At 57.2% G+C, this 22478-nt stretch overlaps 1 protein-coding gene across 4 annotated transcripts; it reads left to right on the top strand.

Moving 5' to 3' along the window:
- Positions 1-4540: 4540 nt before the first annotated feature.
- On the top strand, positions 4541-21991 carry NRBP1 (nuclear receptor binding protein 1). 4 transcript variants are annotated; one of them, XM_029071486.2, is made up of 18 exons: positions 4541-4647; positions 10338-10568; positions 11160-11282; positions 11543-11644; positions 12604-12693; positions 12891-12931; positions 13287-13381; positions 15221-15304; positions 16293-16351; positions 16480-16578; positions 19039-19171; positions 19376-19481; positions 19727-19774; positions 19935-20070; positions 20606-20659; positions 20761-20824; positions 21358-21413; positions 21520-21991. In XM_029071486.2, exons 2-18 carry the CDS (start codon positions 10359-10361, stop codon positions 21622-21624), a joined length of 1605 nt encoding a protein of 534 aa, XP_028927319.1. In that variant the 5' UTR covers positions 4541-4647; positions 10338-10358; the 3' UTR covers positions 21625-21991. The 4 variants fall into 4 exon arrangements, with proteins under 4 accessions (XP_028927319.1, XP_028927323.1, XP_028927321.1 ...); XM_029071490.2 differs by lacking the exon at positions 4541-4647 and adding an exon at positions 8763-8838; XM_029071488.2 differs by lacking the exon at positions 4541-4647 and adding an exon at positions 9637-10132.
- The last annotated feature ends 487 nt before the right edge of the window (positions 21992-22478 follow it).

Raw genomic sequence — 22478 nt, 5'->3', positions numbered from 1 at the left:
ATACCATTTCCTTTTTGGTTGTTGTTTTAATGTCAGTAATTGAGGGAGAGAGGAGAGAACAATCAATCAGAGGTTCCTATTGAGTCCTTACTGAGTGCCGAGCTCTACTGAGTGTGTGGGAGAGTACAATACAGCATTAGTAGACGTGTTCCCTGCCTACAAAGAGCTTACAGTCTAGAGGGGGAAACAGACATTAAAATAAATTACAGATTTGTACCGAAGTCCAGTGAGGCTGAGGGAGGGGAGAATATCAAGTGCTTAAAGGATAGAGATCCAAATGCACAGAGGACACAGAAGAAAGGAGTAGGGGAAATGAGGGCTTAGTTGGAGAAGGCCTCTTGCAGGAGATGTGAGTTAAATAAGGTGTGGGGAGAAGAGCGGGGAGGGATAGAGTAAAAGGGAAAGGAGAGAGAACGTCACTGCATAGTGGGGAGAGGAGGTGGAGCTCGTTACATCGTTCAGAAAACGTGGAAGAAATGCTCCTAAATGCCATAAAGTCCTTGGAATGAGTCTATCGAATCCCTGTACTCCCTCCCCCTGAGACCGTGGTCTCCGGGTCCCACCTGATTATCTTGCAGTTATTAGTACGGTGCTTGGCACGCAGTAAGCGCTTAAACGCCACCATTATTATTTATTCATTTCTCACCACAATCACTTAATGCTCTCCCAAGCGCTTAGTAGAATGCTCTGCACCCAAACACTCAATACCACTGGTTGATTGACGTTGAGTTGCCTTTTATTAGCGGACAGTGTAGGACAAATGACATCGATGGAAAGAGGGAGATTAAAAGACATTTTGACTGCAACTGGCTGAACGGATGCTCCCTAACTAAAATGAATAGCAGTATCAGGTACAAAAGGAAAAGGAGTATTCAAAGAAGTTGCAGGCATAGGTAAGGGAAAGTTGGCCACGTCTTTATTTTCCTTGATCTATTTTTGTTTCCAGCAAACAATCCATAGAGTTATAACTCAGAATGCCTGTGGCATTTTTATTTGGCACATTGTGTTCTATTGAAATTCCAAGAATAGCCCTAGAGTCCTTGATTCTTTTTCCTCATCCATTTCCCTGGTCTTTGCTTCTGACCCCATAGAATATTGCCCCCATCCTATGGTCTTCTCTCCCCACAGAGTTCAAAATCCTTGGGAAAGTTTCAAAAAGAAAATTTTAAAGCTCTACACCTTAGATTTCAAGGAGCAGCATGGCTTTGTGCATACAGCACTGGCCTGGAAGCCAGCAGGACCTGGGTTCTAAACCCTGGTTCCACCACTTGTCTGCTGTGTGGCCCTGGGCAAGTCACTTAACTTCTCTGGGCCCCCTCCCACCTCATCTGTAAAACGGGGGATGACTCGTGAGCCCCATGTGGGACACGGACCGCATCCAACCTGATTAGCTTCTTCCTAGTAGAGTGCCTGCCACGTTGTAAGTGTTTAACGAATACCCTTAAAAAAAGCATGGAAGAGCATTTAATTTGTCCTGGAAGAAGCAATGGGGATTTAACACCGTGCATCAGAAACTTAGTACGGTGCTCTGCACATAGTAAATGCCCAATAAATACTATCAATGGATTGCAGATACACGATTACTTGATTTTCTTGTAACTTCTATCCCAGGTGCCCCGAAGCTTCAGAGAATTTTTAGGGACTCAGGAGCAACCTCCCTATGATGAAATGAGGGGACGTGTACTACCATCCTCCCTGCTTCCGAAGCCCACGACGCTTGAATTTCTTTTGATCCCTCACTTTCTTTTAACTAAAGTCTTGCATTCACTAAATGCTGCTGGTTTCTCTTCCCCTTCCTCTCCATCCTGGCTTGTCTACCCATCCCCAGCTTCTTCTCCCCTCTGCCTGGATCATTCTCCTGTAGCGTTGTTCTGCGCGCCCTTCTCCATTCCTCAAAATCCCCCATCAGTTCCTCAAAGACCCATTCTTCCCTTCATGAAGCGGGAACTCCTGACTATTGGCTTTGAGGTACTTCTTCAGCTCTCTCTTACCTGTCAACTCTCTCTTTCCCCTTTTTCCTTCCCAAACCGACCTCAGCGTGCTTCATTCTCCACTTCCCCACCTCTGAGCTCTTGTGCATTCTTCCTGCCCCTCACCCTTCTCCACTGACATCAGCCAGACCACCTCTCTTCCCCCATCTTCAAAGTCCTCCCCCAAATCTCACCTTCCCCAGGAAACTTATCCTTATTTTCTTCCCTCCGGTTCCTAACCAGCAACCCGGCTCTTTTGCCCGCGCCATCACCCTTTTGCAGACACGATTTTACATAATCAACTATTTAAACCCGTGGGTGTTTATTCACCCATCTTTTCCATTTCCTTCTATCTGGACTTTAGATTGCAAACTCCTCGACGGCAGGGATGGTGCCCCTTATCTCTACCGTACAGCACCCCGCGCACCGGTAGGCGCCCAAATGGTTGTAAGAAGCAGGAGTGGGGGAGACTCAGCAGAGAGAGGTTAGAGACCCCAGTGGGGTCGGGGGCAAGCGTGGGCCTCGGGAGAAGGCGAGCCTGATAATTCGGTCATGTTGTCCTCTCCCAAGCGCTTAGTAGTTGCTCTGGTGCCTCCAGGAGGCCTTCCCAGACTGAGCCCTCCCTTTCCCTCTGCTCCTCCTCCCCTCCCCCTTCCCCCTTCCCCTCCCCACAGCACTTAATAATAATAATAATAATGTTGGTATTTGTTAAGCGCTTACTATGTGCAGAGCACTGTTCTAAGCGCTGGGGTAGACACAAGGGAATCAGGTTGTTCCACGTGGGGCTCACAGTCTTCATCCCCATTTTACAGATGAGGTCACTGAGGCACAGAGAAGTGAAGTGACTTGCCCACAACCACACAGCTGACAAGTGGTGGAGCCGGAATTCGAACCCATGACCTCTGGCTCCAAAGCCCAGACTCTTTCCACTGAGCCACGCTGCTTCTCTAACTTGTGCCTATTCGTATATATCACCGATTATTTTATTAATGACGTGTGAGCCCGTCATTGGGCAGGGATGATGGTCTCTATCTGTTGCCGACTGTCCATTCCGAGCGCTTAGTACAGTGCTCTGCACATAGTAAGTGCTCAATAAATACTATTGAACAAATATGTATATATCTCTGATTTTATTTACCTTGATGGTACTGATGCCTACTTGTTCTGTTGTCCGTCTCCCCCGTTTAGGCCGTGAACCCACTGTGGGGCAGGGACGGTCTGTATCTGTTGCCCAATGGGCCATTCCAAGCGCTTAGTACAGTGCTCCGCAACCAGTAAGCACCCAGTGAATACCACTGAATGCAATGAATGAAAGTTGGGGAGGGAGGCCAAGTTGGGGTGGGGGGCAGAGGTGGGCCTCTGGAGCAGGCCAGCCTCCTACTTGATTTTCAATAATAATTTTCAAGAGATTAAAAGGTGGCCCCTCGGTCATCTTGCCCTCTCCCCAAGTGCTTACTACAGTGCTTGAACCTAGTAAGCGCCCCATCAGTAGCAGGGATCGACGGAAGCAGGCAAGCTCCTAACTGCTTGATTTTCAGTAGTAATTTTCAATAGATTGAAAGGCGGCCCCTCGGTCGTCTTGCCCTCTCCCCAAGCGCTTAGTACAGTGCTCCGCACCTAGTAAGCGCCCCAGCAGTAGCATTCATTCATTCATTCATTCAATAGTATTTATTGAGCGCTTACTAGGTGCGGAGCACTGTACTAAGCGCTTGGAAAGTAGCACGGACCGACGGAAGCAAGCGAGCTCGTAACTGCTCGATTTTCAGTAATAATTTTCAATAGATTGAAAGGCGGCCCCTGGGTCGTCTTAGTCTCCTCCCCAAGCGCTTAGTACAGTGCTCCGCACCTAGTAAGCGCCCCAGCAGTAGCATTCATTCATTCAATAGTATTTATTGAGCGCTTACTAGGTGCGGAGCACTGCACTAAACGCTTGGAAAGTAGCACGGACCGACGGAGGCAGGCGAGCTCCTAACTGCTCGATTTTCAGTAATAATTTTCAGTAGATTGAAAGGCGGCCCCTGGGTCGTCTTGCCCTCTCCCCGAGCGCTTAGTACAGTGCTCCGCACCTAGTAAGCGCCCCAGCAGTAGCATTAATTAATTAATTAATTAATTCATTCATTCAATAGTATTTATTGAGCGCTTGCTAGGTGCGGAGCACTGTACTAAACGCTTGGAAAGTAGCACGGACCGACGGAGGCAGGCGAGCTCCTAACTGCTCGATTTTCAATAATAATTTTCAATAGATTGAAAGGCGGCCCCTGGGTCGTCTTGCCCTCTCCCCGAGCGCTTAGTACAGTGCTCCGCACCTAGGAGGCGTCCCATCAGGAGCCCAGCGCTCCGCGCAGAGTGAGCGCTCGGGACTGCCCCGAAGGGGGGGGCAGGGACGATGGGTGGGTGTGTGGGGGGCGGGTGTCCGGGAGGGGGCGCTCTCGCGGAGCGCCGGGCCGCGGGCCCCGCCCCCCCGGGCCGCCTCGACCAATGGGAGCGCGGCGCCCGGACCGGAGCGGCCGCTCATTGGCGGAGGCTGGCGGGAGGGGCGGGGCCAGGTAGAGAAGGGGGGCAGGCAGGCGCGCGGTCTGACCGGCGGGCGCCGCACCCATCGCACCGCGCAGCACCGCACCGCCCGCTGCGGCCCAGCCCAGGACCCACCCCCCCACCGGCCGGAGCCGAGGCCCAGGTGTGCGGGGCAGCGCGCGGGGCGGGGGGGGGGGGAGGCGCAGACGCGGAGACGGCCGGAGGCCCGCCCCTCCCCGCCGGGATGGCGGCGGGGCCCCGGGCTTCCGGGCCCGACCTCGGCCCCTTCCAACGCTCCTCCGCCCGTCCCCGGGGCGGGGCCCGCGCGGGCTCTTCTCCCCCGGCCGGGCCGCCCCGGGGCCTCGGACGCTTTGCCGCGGGGCGTCGCCGGGGGCCGCCCACCGACCGGCGCTTAGCGCCCCCTGGTGGCGGCACGCCGCACCGGCACCCCCCCGGCCCGGCACCGGCGCCCCCTCGTGGTGGGTGGTGGTATTTCTCAAGCGCCCAGGAGAGATCCGGGGCCCCCCCCGTCTTCATCCCCATTTGACGGATGAGTTCACCGAGGCCGGGGGCTCAAGTCAGCCGGCCTTATCGCAGAAACGGCGCCGGGCGGGGGGGCGCTGCGTCGGAGTGGACCGGGGTGCGTTGCTCCGCACATAGTGAGCGCTCAATAAATGCTACTGATGGGATGATCTCCTCCAAGAGGCCTTCCCAGACTGAGCTCCCCCCCCCCTTTTCCCTCTGCTCCTTCATTCACTAGTATTTAGTGAGCGCTTACTATGTGCAGGGCACCGGACTAAGCGCTTGGAATGGACAAATCGGTAACAGAGACAGTCCCTGCCCTTTGACGGCCTTACGGTCTAAATCGGGGGAGAGGGACAGACGAGAACAATCCTTTCCCCTCAGCTCATTTGTATTTATTATTTATGACCCCATTTATTTGGTGAATGAGGTGTCCATCCCCTCCATTCTATTTCTCGTGATGATGTTGTCTTGTTTTTGTCCTCCGTCTCCCCCCGTTAGACCGCGAGCCCGTCAAAGGGCAGGGATGGTCTCTCTCTGTGGCCGAATTGTCCATTCCGAGCGCCCAGTCCAGTGCTCTGCCCATAGTAAGCGCTCAGTAAATACTGTTTGGTCAACGAATCTCCCACGACGCCCGTCGGAGTCGGGCCTCCCGGGAGTACGAGTGGCTGCAAGCACAGGTGCGGGTTTTCGGGGCCAGTTTCTTTGGTTTTTTTAAAATCAGTTCAGCCGTGAGGCCCAGCTGGGCTGGTGGTAGCCGCCCCGCCAGCGCAACTAGGTTACGCCGGCTCTCTTGGCATGACACGGTGGGCTGAGTCATCGGGGAGCAGAAAGGACACCTCTGGTCATCCCGGTCCTTTGACAGGCACAGACAGTTAGGCACAAGGCGACGTTAGAGCTCTTCTGCACCGAGCAGGCGGCCGCGGTGAAGGATTTCGGAGGAGCCTTCTGTCGGCAGCCCCGGCGGCCGAGGGGCCTGGTCAGATCCGCGTTGAACTGGATGTGTCAGTGTGGTTCTAAGCCCCTGGACGTCGGTCCCTGCCCCCTTCCTTCCTCTACTCCTTCTGCTGGAATCCGCCTACGGCATTTGACTGTAATAATAATAATAACGCTGGTATTTGTTAAGCGCTTACTATGCGCAGAGCGCCGTTCCAAGCGCTGGGGGAGATACAGGGTCATCAGGTTGTCCCACGCGAGGCTCACAGTCTTCATCTCCGTTTTACAGATGAGGTCACTGAGGCCCATAGAAGTGAAGTGACTCGCCCACAGTCACCCAGCTAAGTGGCAGAGGAGGGATTCGAACCCAGGACCTCTGACTCCCAAGCCCGGGCTCTTTCCACTGAGCCACGCTGCTTCTCCATCTCAGGGTCCCTGCCCGTTCATCCGTCAGTCCCCTTCCTGGGCTTCTTTTCCTCGTTCTTTAATCCCACTCCCTACTGTCCTCAGCTACCCCTAGCCAGAAGGGTCCCGGGGATTCGTAAACCTTCCCCTCAGCGTCGTAAACGGTAGTATTTATTGAGCGTGTACTGTGTGGGCCTAGAGGGAGCGAGCCTACCAACTCTGCTACGTTGTACTCTCCCAAGCATTAGTACAGTCCTCCGCACACAGTAAGTGCTCGATAGCTAAGATTGCCTGATTCGACGTTTCGGGGACCTACGAAAGTATAAGGCGGGATACATGTCTCTGAGGAACATCCAGTTTAATGGGGAAGGAAAGGAGATATAAATTGTCCGACATAGCAGATGTAATAAGCGTAAAATGCAAATCAATCACCGGTAATAATAAAGAATGATTATGGCATTTGTTAAGCGCTTACTACGTGCCAGGCACCGTGCTAAGCACTGGGGTGGATACAAGATGAGCGGGTGGGGCACAGTCCGTGTCCCGCACAGGGGTCGCAGTCTTAATCCCCGTTTCACAGATGAGGTAACTGAGGCACAGAGAAGTGAAGTGACTTGCCCAGGCCACACAGCAGACAAGTGGCAGAGCCGGGATTAGAACCTGTGACCTTCTGACTCCCAGGCCCGTGCTCTATCCAGGAAGCTGTGTCGCTTCCCCAGATATTTTTGTTACTTGACTCTCCCCGAACCCCATATGATCCCCACCTGCCTCTCCCCCCTTCCGTCATTTAAAAAGCCTTAAAATTCATGGGTGGCTTACCGCCCCTCCCAGACTTGCGTCCAACCAAGTGGCCACGGCCTCCTCCGCTTCCTCTGGGGCCTCTTGTCATGAAAATCACCTCTCCCGGACCTTAGTACAGCGCTCTCTGGGTGACCCGGTCAGTGGGTCAGACAGAACTCAGCTGTTGGGTCTCAGGATAGCGTACGCAGGACACGTTCCCACTCTCGGCCAACGTCGCGAACAGCGCGAGCCCGTCTCCGAGAAATTTTCCAAAATCCTGCGGGAGGTGCATGGGGGGAGAACCCAGTTCACAGAGCCTCATTGAGATCCAAGACTTTTTCTCCCCTTAGACCCTTGCCTGGTGAGGGATGGCAGGGGCCTCTGACTGGACACGGGGTGAGTAGTAAGTAACTGGAGGTATCGGCTCACCAGAAGGGGCCAAAAGGTCGCTCCCCTCCTGACGTGGCATCCGAGCCAGGGGACCCAGTAGTAAACCAAACTCGTTGTGGGCAGGGAATACGTCTGTTTATTGTTCTACCACACTCTTCCGAGCGCTCAACACGGTGCTCTGCACACAAGTAAATGCTCAATAAATGCAATCGACTGACTAGTCGTCGTCACGGTGTACGTGTACTGCAAGGTGCTGGGAAAGAGTACGTGGTTGGGAATTAGACCGGGTGGGTCCCTGTCCAGAGGGCTGACAATCTAAGTATAAAAGTGGAAAGCGGGGTTTTGAAGGCATTTGTGGATGACAGGCCCATAGTGGGCTATTAGAGAGGTAGGGGCAGGGAGGGGAAAGTTTCGAGGTGGTCAGGGATACGGCATCAGCGTGGCATCAAAGGGCAGACATCCTACAATTCATCCAAGTGTTCCGTTGCCAGGGACGGAGGCGGCAAACCATTTGCCCGTCCCCGGAGTGGTAGTTTTTATGTTCTTCTTTCTCCCAAGGACTATTCTCTCTCTCTAGAAATGCCAGGGGCCTCTTTGAGCTTCTCCAGTTGGCGGTGTTGAGTCTGGGGCCACTGGGAACCCCTTTCTATCCAGCCACGAATAGACACCTCTCCCCGCCGCCCCGGCCTTCTGACTACGGGCCTCGGGTCCGGCCGTCCATCACGGGACGGAGCAACTGTGAGAAAGGAGGGCAGCGTCTTCCCCCCTGTCCTTCCTGTCCATTTCTGGGGGACAGCTGGAGTGACAGGCTCAGCAGCTGAGAAGCGTCGTCCCCTAGGAAGCCAGGGCCATCCGACCCGACCCTCTCCGGAGCCGTGTGAGGGAGCCGGGCCAGCTGAGCTGGGGAGAGAATCTCCCCGCCTCCTTGCAGCTGACTTAGGCCGACTCCCTGAAACGTGTGGACCATCCCCTCGAATAAAGAACGGGGCCACCCCTTTGGGGCAGAAAATCAGACTGGTGGGAGATTGAGCCAGGGGCAGCTTCGGAGTCATCTGGGACGCCAGAATCCTCTTTCGGGCGCTAGACCCCCGAGAAGAGCCCGGGAAGGTTCGTGCCGGGTAGCCAGCTCTGGGGCTCGAGGCCTGTTTTGATCCCGAGCACCCGATTGCTGTTGCCGGGCGATCTCCCTGCACTGTGCTGACATCACAGGGCGGGGCACGGTCACCAAGGATGAGGTCAGTCGGCCCAACCCGTCTCCCGGCTTCTGGGCAAATTGGTCCGGCCGATCTTGTGAGCCGGAGGAATGGAGCTGGACGCCGAGGTTTGGAGGAGGCTGGGCTGTAGGGGAACCGCCCCATTCATCCCACCCTAACCCGGGCTTTTGGGGTCGCCGGTTTTTTGAATCTTCCTTTCTATGGGAGGGTGGTGGTGGTTTTTGAGTCTTCCTTTCCATGGGAGGATGGTGGTGGTGAAGGGGAACTGGCCATTCCGGCAGATCCGTGAGCCAGGGTCCTGTGGAAGAGGCGTCGGCCTCCGCCCAGACCGGAGCCGCGATGGCTCAGTGGGCAGGTTCATCCAGTGCTGTGTGGCTGAACCAACTACCCTCGGCTGCGGGGAGGGAAGGGGTGGAGATACGGAGGTCTGGGAGGAAAAGGACAGAGTTAACTATCACTCCCGACTCGGGAGGCCGGGCCTGGGAGAGTGAGGGGCACGCACTCTGCTTGTTCCCGGACGGAGAGTCCGTCTCGGCCGCGTGGGAGGAACTGGCCGGAAGGACGATCAGACGGCGGCAGACTCTGCCGACGTTTGAGGATTGACACTGGAGAAATGGACTCTCAAAAATAATCTCTAAAAATATGGTATCGTACTACGGTACCTGTTGGGCATTTATTTTGTGCCAAACACCGTTCTAAGGCTGGGGCAGAACCAAATTAATCAGGTTGGACCTAGTCCCTGTCCCGCATGGGACTTCCAATCCAAGTAGGAGGGAGTATGATTTAATTCTCATTTTACAGATGAGGGAACCGAGGCCCAGATAAGTGCAGTGACTCACCCAAGGTCACATAGGCACGTGGCGGAGCTGGGATTAGAACCCAGGGCCTCTGACTCCCAGGCCTGTGCTCTTTCCACTAGGCCACGTTGCTTTCTTAACTCCAGTGGCTAAATCAGAGGAAGAGTCAGATTAAAATGAGCACGTCTTCTCCCTCCGGTACTGAGGCAACGTGACTCATTCTGAAACAGCTCTCTGTCCCCCGAGGGATCCCTGAGGTCAGATTACTGGCTTTGGAGCCCCCGAAGTGTGGAGAGTAGAGGGAGGGGTAGGGCAGTGCCCAGAGCTTTTCTCTGATCTTTGTCGTGAACCAGAGGCGTATGTTGCTCTTGTCCTTTCAACAACTAACTGGTCTTGCCAGGGTTCTGTGTTCCATTTTTGACCCGACCGGCTTTTGGCCCCATTGACCCGCGATCGGTGTTTGAGTTTGGATCTGTCCGTCTGCACCAAAGTGTCGGAGTGGCACCGAGGACAGGCGCGGTCCCTCCTGTGGGTGCCTGTCTGCTCTGCCCGCCTGCAACCGTCCCCGCTCTCCCGGCCCCATTCGAACTCCGGCACTCCCCAGGTTCCTGCTCCGGGTGGGTGGGTGTGCATTCTTGGGCTCTGGGGAGGATGGTGAGGGAGAGCCCTTAGATTGAGGAATGAGGGAATGGGCCGACCGGGGGGCTCCGGGAGCGACGGCGGGGTCGAGAGGGTAGGCGTCTTGGCGTCGGCCCCTGCCGCGGGGCGAATCGAGCCGAGGGTTGGAATTGACTTCCCAATCGTTTTAGGACTGAGCGTTTTGTTCCGCCATGTCGGAGGGGGAGGCTCAGACGGCACCCAGCAGCGGCTCGGACCCGAAGGCGGAGTCCTCCTCGTCTGCCCCCGGCCTGACTTCGGTGTCGCCCCCGGTGACCTCCACAGCCTCAGCCGCTTCTCCGGAGGAAGAAGAGGAGAGCGAGGATGAATCCGAAATCCTGGAGGAGTCGCCCTGCGGACGCTGGCAAAAAAGGCGAGAAGAGGTGAAGCGAGGGGGATGTGGAGCTGGGTGGATGGTGGTGGGAAGAGGAGGAATGGGGAGGGAGAGAAGGAGGGCTGGGTAAAAGTCTGGTGGCGGGGGAGGGGGATGTGTGGACCAGATCGGGTTGGCCGGCCCTGGTTGTCAGCCCATGGCTTGGGGGCCTTTCCGTCAATCAAAGGTTTTTATTGAGCACTTATTCTGTGCAGAGCACTGTTCTGAGCACTTGGGTGGGTACAGCAGAATTAGCAGACAAGTTCCCTCCCCAAAGTGAGTTTATAATCTAGAGATGGCATCTGTTAAGTGCTCACTCTGTGCCGGTCACACAGCAGACAGGTGGCAGAGCCGGGATTAGAGGCCCAGTCCTCCTAACTCCCAGGCCCATGCTCTAGCCACAAAAGCTCATTTTGGGCAGGGAAAGTGTCTGCCAACTCTGTTGTATTGTACTCACCCAAGTGCTTAGTTCAGTCTTCTGCACACAGCGCTCAGTAAATACCTTTGACGGTCTGTTCGATTGAGGTGTTTGAGAAAGGGCCTCTGTGGGGGCGGCGGGGAATGGCCTCGGTGCCCTCTCATTCTGCCTCCTCCCCATTAGGTGAACCAGCGGAACGTGCCGGGCATCGACAGCGCGTACCTGGCCATGGATACGGAAGAGGGCGTGGAGGTCGTGTGGAACGAGGTGCAGTTTTCTGAGCGCAAGAACTACAAACTCCAGGAGGTGGGTCCCGGCAAGGCTCGGTCGAGGGAGCTGAAGGCAGGGCTTTCTAGTCTGGTACCGAGGTGGCACAGGGAGGGATGGATGGGCGGGAGCGTTGTTAGGGGGCCCGCGGGAGGTTAGAAAGGCCTTCTGGGCGGAAAGGGAGGGTGTGGGGTGCAGACGCTCCGCGGGTGGTGTGGGATTTAGGTAGAAGGTGGGCAGATGGCTGGATCCCGGCCCTCACTCTCCCTCACCTCCCAACCCCCCGCCCTACCCTGCAGGAGAAAGTCCGGGCTGTCTTTGACAATCTCATCCAGTTGGAGCACCTCAATATCGTCAAGTTCCACAAGTACTGGGCCGACGTGAAGGAGAACAAAGCCCGGGTAAGGACCCCTATCTTCTACTGTCGTCACTTGGCCTCGGGGTCCTGGCTGGTAGGGAGGCTTCTTGGAGGAGAGACGAGTCTGCGGGACGGTAGGTTGGGGACGGGGCGGGGGAACAGCCCTGCCTTGGGCCTCTTGGACCATTTGGGCAGCACGAAAAAGGCCGGCTGCAGTAGCAAAGGCAGAGGGTGTGCGGCCCGTTGGCTGGGACGGGAGCCACCCCAACTCCCTCCCTTTGTTCTTCTGCGCCTCCCTAACCTCCCGGACCCTGCGGGCTGGGAGGTAGAAGGCGAGAAGGGAGGTGAGGTAAGAAGGCACAAGGTGATGGGGAGCTTTGAAGCTGACAGTGAGGAGTTTTTCTTCGATACGGAGGTTTCGGAGAGTGGAGATTTTTGAGGAGGGGGTGACGTGCCTCGAACGTTTCCGTAGAAAGGAAATCCGGGCAGCGGAGTGAAGGGTGGACTGAAGTGAGGAGAGGCAGGAGGTTGGGAGGTCAGAAAGGATTCCAGCTGTGGCTCCATCACATGTCTGGTCTCTGACCTTGGGCGAGTCACTTAACCTAACATCTCTGTGCCTCAGTTCCCTAGTCTGTAAAATGGAGATTAAGACTGCGAGCCCCATGTGGGACACGGTCGGCGTCCAATCTGATTTGCTTGTACCCACCCCGGCACTTAGTACGGTGCCTGGCCTAAAGTAAGCACTTACATACCAATAAAAAGAAAAAAAAGAGACTTGGCCATGCATTTACTCTGGCTAATGGCAGAACCGTTTAAGCAAAAAAATCGAAATCAGGGGTTTGCTTACAGACCCTAGGGAGTAGATTACTGGAGCCTTCCGCCGCCCCCTCTTAATCTTAAGAAAGTGAAGCAGAAGAGCAATCAAGAGAGAGCAATTTCTCCTCAAAGCCTGGCTTTGGAGGGTCCACGGAGTGATTAAGCGAGTCTCCCTTCTTCCTCTAGGTGATTTTTATCACCGAGTACATGTCATCTGGAAGCCTCAAGCAATTTCTGAAAAAGACCAAAAAGAACCACAAGACCATGAACGAGAAGGTGAAGGGGCAGGGTGGGGTGGAGGGGGCGGGGCGGGGCGGGGAAGGGACTGAGGCCTACCCCGATCCTTTTGGCCCCTGGATTGGCGAGAGCCCGGGACCCGTTGGAGGAAGAGGTGCCGCCAGCTGGGCCGGGGCGGGTCTAGTGGTGGGCGGGGGACCCGGCCGGGGCTGACCCACGACCGTCTTCCGTTCCAGGCCTGGAAACGCTGGTGCACCCAGATCCTCTCGGCCCTCAGGTAGGTGGCTCCCGCTCGGTTTCTCCCCTTTCTCAGTCTGTCTCGTTGCACCCAGATCAGATCGTGGGGTTTCGTTTCAGCCTCTCGCCCCTCTCTTTCGCTGTCCCCCACCCCCCTCCGGTCCCATAGTGCCACCGCGTGGGCTCCGGCGGGGGCCTCTGCCACGGCCCTCTCGCTGTCTTGGACCTACTGAGCTGGCTCCGGCCTCGTCGCTATCGTAGCGCCCCAGAGAGCGGCGGCTTCTCGCCTGGGGCCTGGGCCCAATCCTCCTTGTCCCCCGGAACCGCCCCCTCCTTCCACCCCTCTCCCCCGTCCCGTGGCGGACCCACCCTCTGACCGCCCAGTGCCCCCGCAGCTACCTGCACTCCTGTGATCCCCCCATCATCCACGGGAACCTGACCTGTGACACCATCTTCATCCAGCACAACGGGCTCATCAAGATCGGCTCTGGTGAGGGGGGTGGGGGCGTAGGGCAGAGGGGTGGGGGACAGCCACGTCCTCAGGGGCACGGGGAGGAAAGGAAGGGGTAGGGCTAGTTAGGGGTAGTCAGGAAGGGGCACGGGACGGGAGGGCACGATGATTCCCCGGGGGGCTAGGCCCTCCCTCGAAGACCTCCGGTCTTTTTGTGAGAGGTACTGGGGCGGGGAGCGCGGGGGGTCGAGGTGAGGCAGCGGAACGCCCGACCGGATCGGTCCTTGGTGAGGCCGGCACCCGACTGGGGGAGCCGAGCCAGGGTGGCGTGCCCAAGCGGAGGGGCCGGGGCCCGCGGAAGGAGAGTCCAGGCTGCGTCTGCCACGGGTGCTGCCCGTCCGCGTGCCTGCGTGCCGTGTGCCGTCCCAGTGCTCAGCGTCCGTGTGCCGTGCATCCGTGTGCCGTCTTGTCTGTGTGCCGTCTCTCAGTGTCGAGGTGCCCGGGGCTTGACCGCTCCACTGCTCACAGACTTCTCTCTGTTTTCCTCCCTCCCGCTTACGGGCTGCTCTGTTCCCAACAGTCTTTCATAGGATTTTTGCTAATGGTGAGCGCTCCCTCCGCCCCTCGCCGGGCTCTGTCTGCGCCCTCTGGCAGCATGCGATCGTTATCCGTACACGGCCAAGCAAGCTCCGCGGGCAGCAGCCTACCTGCTGGTCCCGTCCCCCGCGCCCTGTGTGCCTCGATCCTCGTGTGCTCCATCTCCCTAGCCGCTTCCCCGTCCTCCCCGCCCGTCCCGCCCCCCTCAGACCCTCTCCCCTCTGGCTTCCCCGGCCCTGGTGTGCTCCCAGCTTCTCTGTGATTGTCGCCGTCCTCTCCGGTCCGAACGGCTGTGACGCGGGGCCGGGCCCTGGCGCTCCGCTCAGCCTCGTGGCATGCCGCCGGGGACTTGGGAACGGGAACAGGGCAGAAGATCCTTTGGGGGGAGAAGGTTAAGGGGTGAGAGAAAGGGAAGAAGAGATCAGGACCAGGACTCGAGGTGGCCGGCCCCCACCTCCGGGCCGTACTCGCTCTTGCTTGGGTACCCGTGAGGTGAAGGGGGTAGGAAGGGGAGCGTTGGTCTCCTGCCGCGCATGTCCCTTCCAGTTGAGCTCTCGGCGGCCCCCTCTGTTCCAAGGGGAAAACCTAGTGCTTCCGCTCCTTCTGTGCCTGGGACAAAAATCAGCAATTCCAGGGCGTTCCGACGGAGGAGGAGTCGGGAGAAGGACTTGGCTCTGGACTGCCACGGGTGGAGGGTCTTTTAGAGCCTTGAGGGATTGGTCAGGGGAGGCGGAAGCACCGATTGTGCGGCTTGGGGTTCGGCTCTGGGAGGAAAAGAACAAGGCCAGAACCTCCGTGACTGTGGAGCGCTGGGACTACCTGGGCCTCGCTCTGGTCCCTTGCGTCTCCGACACCCCTCTCGCCCGCTCCAGTTCCACCCCTCGTAAGACGAGGAATGGCTTCTGCCTTGCCATCAGACCTTACTTGCTATTGCCCCCAGCCCTGGAGTCCAGTTTGGGGTGGGAGGGACCCTGGACTTCTCCCCTCGATCACGGATCCTCCTGAAGGGCCCAGGAGCCGGGCCGCCGGGGAGCCGAGCCGCTGGGGGACGGGGGTGTCTCTGTGGTGGTCATCCTGGGCCAAGTTGTGTAGGGCAGAGGGGAGGAACGCCGGAAGGAATGTAGGGAAGGACAGACCCTCGCACCTGGTCCATTCAGAGAAGTTTAAGGGGAGGGGAGGGCGGCGACGGCGGGGAGACGGCCCGCCCGGGGCTGTGTTGTCGGAGTAGGGTCCCGTGCTCGGTTGGGGGTGGCCGGGCTGAGCATGTCTTCCCTCCCCCAGTGGCCCCCGACACCATCAACAATCATGTGAAAACTTGCCGAGAAGAACAGAAGAATCTACATTTTTTCGCCCCAGAGTACGGAGGTAAGGAACCGTAACCTGCCTTTATCCTCTGCTGTGGACCTCTGGCCTCTCCCTCTCCTCCCTGCACTTACAGTCCGTATTTCACTCTGCTGCCCGGATCGTGTTTCTTTAAAAAAAAAACATTCAGTCCGCGTCCCCCCCACTCCTCAAGAACCTCCAGTGGTTGCCCGTCCAACTCAGTATCGAACAGAAACTCCTTACCGTCAGCTTTAAAAACTCATTCAGCTCTCCCTCCTCCTCCTCGCCTCAATAGTTTTCTATCACAACCCAACCCTCACGTTTCTCTCCTCTAATGCCAACTTACGCCCTGTTCCTCAATCTCTTCTATCTCGCTGCTGACCCATTGCCCGCCTCCTCCCTCTGGCCTGGAACTCCCTCCCCTTTCATATTACAACAGTCTACCACCCTCCCCAACTTCAAACCCTTATTAAAATCACGTCTCCTTCAAGAAGCCTGCCCCAGCCAAGCCCTCTTTCGCCCTGTCCCCTCTCCCTTCTGCGACGCCTATGCACTTGGATTTGTTCAGTCAGCCGTATTTATTAAACGCTTACTTTGTGCAGCGTATTGTATTCAGCGCTTGGGAGAGGAGAGTACAGCAATAAACGGGGATATGTATCTTTGAAACACTTGAGAGTCACCGCAGCCTCCGTCTCACGGCAATTAAATACATACCCGTAATTCATTTTAATGTCTCTCTCCCTCTAGATTGTAAGCTCATTGTGAGCAGGGAACATATCTACCACCCCTGTTATATCGCACTCCCCTAAATGGTTAGGACAGTGCTTTGCACACAGTAAGTCCTCAATAAATATGACTGACTAATATTCAGAGTCTATGGGGCCGGGGCTCCTCTTTCCCCACCCTTGTGGATGGAGGGGAAGCTCTGGCCCCTCCAGAGTAAGAACTCAAACTCTGTTCCCCCTCCGACCCCCCGTTCCCTTCACCTGCAACCCTAACCTCTAACCGGTTCCTCATCTGCTTCCACCAGAAGTCACCAATGTGACAACGGCCGTCGACATCTACTCCTTTGGGATGTGTGCCCTGGAGGTGAGAGGGCCGGAAGGGAGGGAAGGGGTTGTGGGGAGCAGACCAGAGGGGGAGCAGGCTGGGGCTTGTCAGGAAGAGTTGCCCAGCCCTGAGATTGCCCCCTCTAATTCTTCTCTTCCCTCCTACAGATGGCGGTGCTGGAGATACAAGGCAACGGGGAGTCCTCCAACGTGCCACAGGAGGCCATCAGCAGTGCCATCCTCTTGCTGGAGGACCCGCTCCAGAGGGTGAGAACTTCTGAGCTTTCTTCACCTCCTTCCCCTCTCCCCCGGCACCCGGCGGTCATTTTCTTCCCGCCAAGATCCCATCCCCTCTCCCTCGTCAGTGAGGAGCCGGGGCAGAGCGTTAGACAGAGGCAGGCTCTTTCCCGCTACCTGGAGAGAGGGCGGGCTTGGCCGTATCCAGTCCCTAGCTGTGTACGGCTAAGCGGGGGAGGTGAGCCGGTTCTGTCACGGTTACGGGGGCGCCTGGATTCTTCCTTCCGAAGGAGGCGGGTTTTGAGCCGAGCCTTAAAGAATGAGAGGGAGGTGATGTGGCAGGCGGGGCATCGGAGTTGCGGAGAAGCCGGAGACGGTCCAGATACGCGCCGGTATTAGCCCACGTGAGACGGTGGGCAGCCTGACAACCAGAGAGCCTGGGTGGGGCACGTTGAAAACCCGCGGGAGACCTGGGCCCCGAGATCAGGAGCCTGGACCCGATGGAGGGTCCGAGGAAGCAGCGTGGCACAGTGGAAAGAGCACGGGCTTGGGAGTCGGAGGTCATGTCAGCCGGGTGACTTTGGGCAAGTCACTTAACTTCTCTGTGCCTCAGGTCCCTACTCAGTAAAATAGGCATTAAGACTATGAGCCCCAAGTGGGTCAACCCGATTTAACTTGTATCTACCCTAGCGCTTAGAAAAGTGCTTGGCACATAGTAAGCACTTAACAGATGCCATCATTATTATTAAGTTCTGAGATGACTTGATGAGATTGGGGGGAATTTCCACAGACTTATCATTATTATTATTATTAGTGCCCCCTGGGTGTCTTCTTGTGCAGAGCTCCATAGGAGACACTTGGGCAACATGCCAAAGAATAAAAGCTGCATCATTCCCTGTCCCTAAGGTGCTTATCTGACAGAGAGATGTTGGAGGGAAATTGATGAGTACACCGTAGTTTAGGGAGAGAAAATAAATGTAAAGAGCTCCCAAGCAGATACACTGACAGTTAAGATAGGTGACTTTTATAGTAATGTCTGTCTCCCCCTCTAGATTGTAAGCTCGTTGTGGGCAGGGACTATGTCTGTTTATTGTTATAGTGTGCTCTCCCTAGCGCTTAGTACGGTGCCCTGCACACAGTGAGCGCTCAGTAAGTACAATTAAATGAACAGGAAGAATAAATGAATAATTTACACCTGTTTATCCTTTCCTGGTACAGTGCAGTGCTCTGCACCCAGGAAAATAAATTTTGTTTCTATTACTACCTAAAAGAAAAATACATGAATGGTAAGGTGGTGGAATGGTCGGGAAGTACCTCCGGGAGGAAGTGACATTCGAAGAGTTAGGGAATGAGAGGAGGAAGAAGAGTCAGCAAATAAGGACGAGGAGTGGGCAGAGTTGAAGGAGAAGCAGGAGAGCATCGTGTCGAAGAATCAGTCAGTGGTTTTTATTGAGCACTTAATAATGTAGGGGACTGTACTAAGCGCTTGGCAAAGTACAATACCACAGAGTCGGGAGACATTCTCCTTGCCCAAAATGGGCTTACAGTCCAGAGAGGGAGACAGGCATTAATATAAATGATGGATATGGACACGAGTGGTGTGGGCTGAATGAGGGCGGGGTGAACGCCTGGTGCCCGAGTGCATAGACGATGCAGAAGGAAGAGGGAGTCGGGGAAAACGAGGGCTTAGTGGGGAAGGCCTCTTGGAGGAGATGTCATACTAACAAGGCTTTGAAGGTGGGGAGAGTGGTGAATTGGGGTCTATGAAAGCGGAGGAAGTCCCGGGTCCGAGAGAGGATGTGGGAGAGGGGTCAGCGGTGGATTAGAATAGATCAAGTCACGGTGGGCAAGCAGTGTTGAAGATGACTGAGAGGTCTGGCAGGGTTAGTCTAGGAGAACCCGCTGGGCTTGGCTACCTAGAGGACATGGGTGACTTTGGGAGGAGGAGGGCGAAAACCTGATGGCCGGGGGGGTCGACAAGAGAGTTGGTTCCGAGGGGAGGGTGGCAGGTGAGAGGAATAAGCCCAGGAGCCCAACTTCATAGAAATGTGTGTCCTCCTCAGCGAGGTGTAGGAAGTGAAGGTTGCAATTGGAGGAGGAGGGAGGGAGCCCCTTATTCATTATTGAGCGCTTACTGTGGGCAGAACACTGTACTGAGCACTTTAGCTTAGTCAAATCCAGCGACGTGAGGCAGAGGGAGGCGTTGAGAGCCGACAACGCAAACCACTAACAGACCCGCGGGACCGCTTGACCGCAGAGAAGGAAAGAGCCACCCGCCCTGTGGTATTTTGTGCTGGAGCGGTCCACTCAAGCCAACATTGGCTGACCCCTGCCGGGGACCAAAAGTGAGGCAGAGGAGGGGGCCGGGGGTTCTCTCTGGATGGTCGGGGTTGGAAAGTAGCAGCAGTGGAGAGCTTGTGTTAGAGACCAGACGCACGAGGGGTGGAGGAGAGCTGGTCAGCCGTCGCTCCCGCCCCTCTTTCTCCATAGGAGTTCATCCAAAAGTGCCTGCAGCCCGAGCCCACTCTCCGCCCCACCGCCCGAGAGCTCTTGTTCCACCCGGCGTTGTTTGAGGTGCCTTCGCTCAAGTTGCTTGCTGCGCATTGCATCGTAGGACACCAGCGTGAGTCACCCTCGCTCGCTGTTAGAGTCCCCCCCCGCTCCGCGACACCCTGGGAGCCGAGTGGATCGGGCTCCCTTCCCCCCCGGCGATTCAACCCCCTCAACCATCTTTGGGACCCCCCTCCCGCCCCCACAGCGCGAGCTTCTCCCTCTCTCACCACCCCCTGCCTGATCCACACCTTCTCTCCCCTCCTCCCCCGCCAAGACCTGATCCCCGAGAACGCCCTGGAGGAGATCACCAAGAACCTGGACACCAATGCCGTACTGGCCGAGATCTTTCCGGGATCAAGCAGGGAGGTCGTCCGGAACCTGTGAGTCAAAGGGCTGGAGACGAAGGGACGAGCACGGGTCTAGGAAGGGGAACGGTCAGAGATGGACTCGGTGCCAGACCCTGGCCAGGGGGACCGGCTGGCGTCTAGATCCGGGGGAGGGTTTGCTCGGGGTCCGGGTCGGCTCCGGGTCCGGCAGTCGGTAGCCCCCGGGGCACGTGGAGCGAGCATCTGCTCTCTAGTGTCGGCTGCTTTTCTGACTTTCCCTCTGGTTTTCTTTCTCCCAGGTCCCAGTCTCCAGCTTTGGAACTGGATAAATTCCTTGAGGATGTGAGGTGAGAGAGGAAGGAAGCAGGGGGGTGGCGGGCCCTGGGGAAAATGTCTGCTAATTCCGTCGCGCCGAACGCTCCCAAGTGCTCGGTACAGTGCTCTGCACGTAGTAAGCGCTCAGTAAACCCCACCGATGGATTCACTGTCCCCCGATCCTCATCCCAGGAATGGGATCTATCCTCTGACGGCCTTTGGGCTGCCTCGGCCCCAGCAGCCCCAGCAAGAAAAGGTGACCTCTCCCGTGGTGCCGCCTTCCGTGAAGACTCCGACACCTGAGCCGGCTGAGGTGGAGACCCGCAAGGTAGGGGCTGGACGGCTCCGGGAGGGGAGGGGAAAATGAGGGGGAAAACGCAGCCTTGGGGAGAGAGGGGATTATTACTATTATTATTATACATTATTACAATCTGTTACGCATTTACCGTGTGCCAGGCACTGTTCTAAGCGCTGGGGTAGATACAAGATAAACATGTTGGACAGAGTGCCTGTCCCACCTAGGGCTCTCACTCTTAATCCCCGTTTTACAGATGAGGGAACTGAGGCACAGAGAAATTAAGTGATTTGCCCAGAGTCACAGAGCAGAGCTGGGATGAGACCCTCCCCCTCCCCCCCCCCCCCGGCCTATGCTGTATCCACTAGGCCACGCTGCTTCCTCCTCTCTCTCCCCAGCCCCCAGGCTCGGGCAGGCTTTTTGTTCTGCCGGGACTGGGGCCGCCCACCCAGCTTGCGTGTGTCTCTGCCACTCCACCTATGCCCCGAGGCTGAGGGAGGATGGCTTTCAAGGCCGGAGGGGCTTTTCCCCAGTTGATGGGGCACACACCCTTCTCCCTTTTCCCTAGGTGGTGCTGATGCAGTGCAACATTGAGTCGGTGGAGGAGGGAGTCAGGCACCACGTAAGTTGACGGAGAGGACCGGGCAGGGGCGGGGGCATGGGAAGCAGGTGGGCTCTTGACTGTCCATCTCTCTCTCTCTCTCTCTCTCTCTCCCATCCCAGCTAACACTGTTACTCAAACTGGAGGACAAACTGAACCGGCATCTGAGCTGCGACCTCCTGCCCAGTGAGTACCTGCCCTCCTCACGTTTCCCCGGCCCTCTGCTTCCAGCTGCCCGAGAGCAGGGAGAAACCGTGATCCTTCTCTCTTTGAGGGACGCAGGTCCTAGGAGAAGACAAGGTGGGCTCTCAGTCCCGGCGTCAGGCTGGATCTCTCCAGCGTTTCCTCACCGGGATAGAACGATAACTCCAAAGCGTGGTTCCAGGCCTCAGGGCCTAAAAGGGGAAGGAGACTCGCACACGTAGAAAAGTCCACCTCTCTAAAAATGATCGAAGAGTTCCCCTATTACTCAGGCCACCGATTCTCCAGCACCCATGATTTGCCCTCCTCCACTCTCTGTCGATGACTCATTGTGCCGAACCTGCGAGGGCCACTTGGAAGTCTGTCTTCTCCTTCCTTAGCAGAGGGCATCGTCCTCTCGCGTGTACTTTGCACGGTGCTCCGCACCCAGTTAGCCCCTGATTAAAACCACGGATGTATCGATTTCCCTCTTCCCCGTCACCCCGCTCTTCACCCCGCCGTCTGTGCTTCTCTCCCAGATGACAACGTGCCAGAGCTGGCTGCGGAGTTAGTGCAGTTGGGCTTCATCAGCGAGGTGAGGTTGGCACCACCCCCCGCCCCCCGTGCCCGACTCCATCGCCCCCGCCCCCCCGAACCTGCTCACCTCCAACCTCCCCGTGATCATCTGTCATTCCCCCCAGGCCGACCAGAGCCGCCTGACTTCTCTGCTGGAGGAGACTCTCAACAAGTTCAACTTTTCCCGGAGCGGTGCCCTCAGCTCAGCTGCCGTCACAGTCTCCTCGTAGCGCTCCTCCTCCCCGGGGTCCCCTCCGCCCGCCCCCCGTCCCGTCTGTGCTGTGGCTCTCCCCAACCGTGCTGCAGTTTCCCCCTCCCTCGGTGGTGGGAGTCAGTATTACCCAGTGCGGCCCCCTCCCCCCTTGGTTATTTAAGAGGGGATGGGGTGGAGGGGTGTTCAGATTCTGAGTCCCACTCCTCCTCTCCCCCCCAACCTCTCCTCTTTACCCCCCCTGCACTTTGTTTACTTGTTTTGCACAGAACCGGGCTGGGGGATAAGGGCACCCACCGCCTGCGCCCTTCGGGGTGGGCGGCGTGGCCGGAGCGATCACTCGGCCTCCCCTAGTCCGGCCGGCTTGTGCTTGAGGGGTCGGGGGGGGCGGGGGGGGGGCCGGGCCGCGGGGCGGGGAGCTCCCCGGAGGGGACGGGACCGGGAGGGATCCGGGGGCGGGGGGGACGGGCACGACTCCAGAAGCGGAAAGGCCGGGAGGAGGGGAAGGGATAGGAGTGGGGTGGGCAAGGCGTGTGTGTGTGGCGGGGGGGAGCGTGTGTGGGAGTGCGTGGGAGAGTGCGTGGGTGCACGCGTGCCGTAGTTCCCCGTGGTCCTGGGGTCTCGTCTCGGTTGCTGCTGTAATAAAGTCTACTTTTTGCTAAAGGCCCGGGGCTGCCGCCTCTTGCTGCGCTCTGCCTTGGGGTCCCAGGGGAGGGCCTGGGAGGTGGGTTTAGGGGTGGGGGTGACGGTGGAGGGGGTGGGCAGGAGAGAGAAGGAGGGGAGGAGGAGAGAGGCAGGAAGGTGAGGGAGGTGGGAAGAGAGAGGAGGAGGAGGCAGGTGGGAAAGGGAAGGAGAGAAGGAGGGAGCCAGGAA

Source organism: Ornithorhynchus anatinus, chromosome 9 (genome assembly GCF_004115215.2).
Source record: "Ornithorhynchus anatinus isolate Pmale09 chromosome 9, mOrnAna1.pri.v4, whole genome shotgun sequence".
Lineage (NCBI taxonomy): Eukaryota > Metazoa > Chordata > Mammalia > Monotremata > Ornithorhynchidae > Ornithorhynchus > Ornithorhynchus anatinus.
This window is presented reverse-complemented; position numbering and strand designations above follow the sequence as displayed.

Bases quoted from the DNA above. Each gene is read 5' to 3' on its own strand.
- NRBP1 (XM_029071486.2), top strand. From the start codon at position 10,359: ATGTCGGAGGGGGAGGCTCAGACGGCACCCAGCAGCGGCTCGGACCCG. The intron at 11,645-12,603 runs GTAAGGACCCCT...TTCTTCCTCTAG, and splicing joins TGAAGGAGAACAAAGCCCGG to GTGATTTTTATCACCGAGTA. The intron at 20,660-20,760 runs GTAAGTTGACGG...CTCCCATCCCAG, and splicing joins AGGAGGGAGTCAGGCACCAC to CTAACACTGTTACTCAAACT.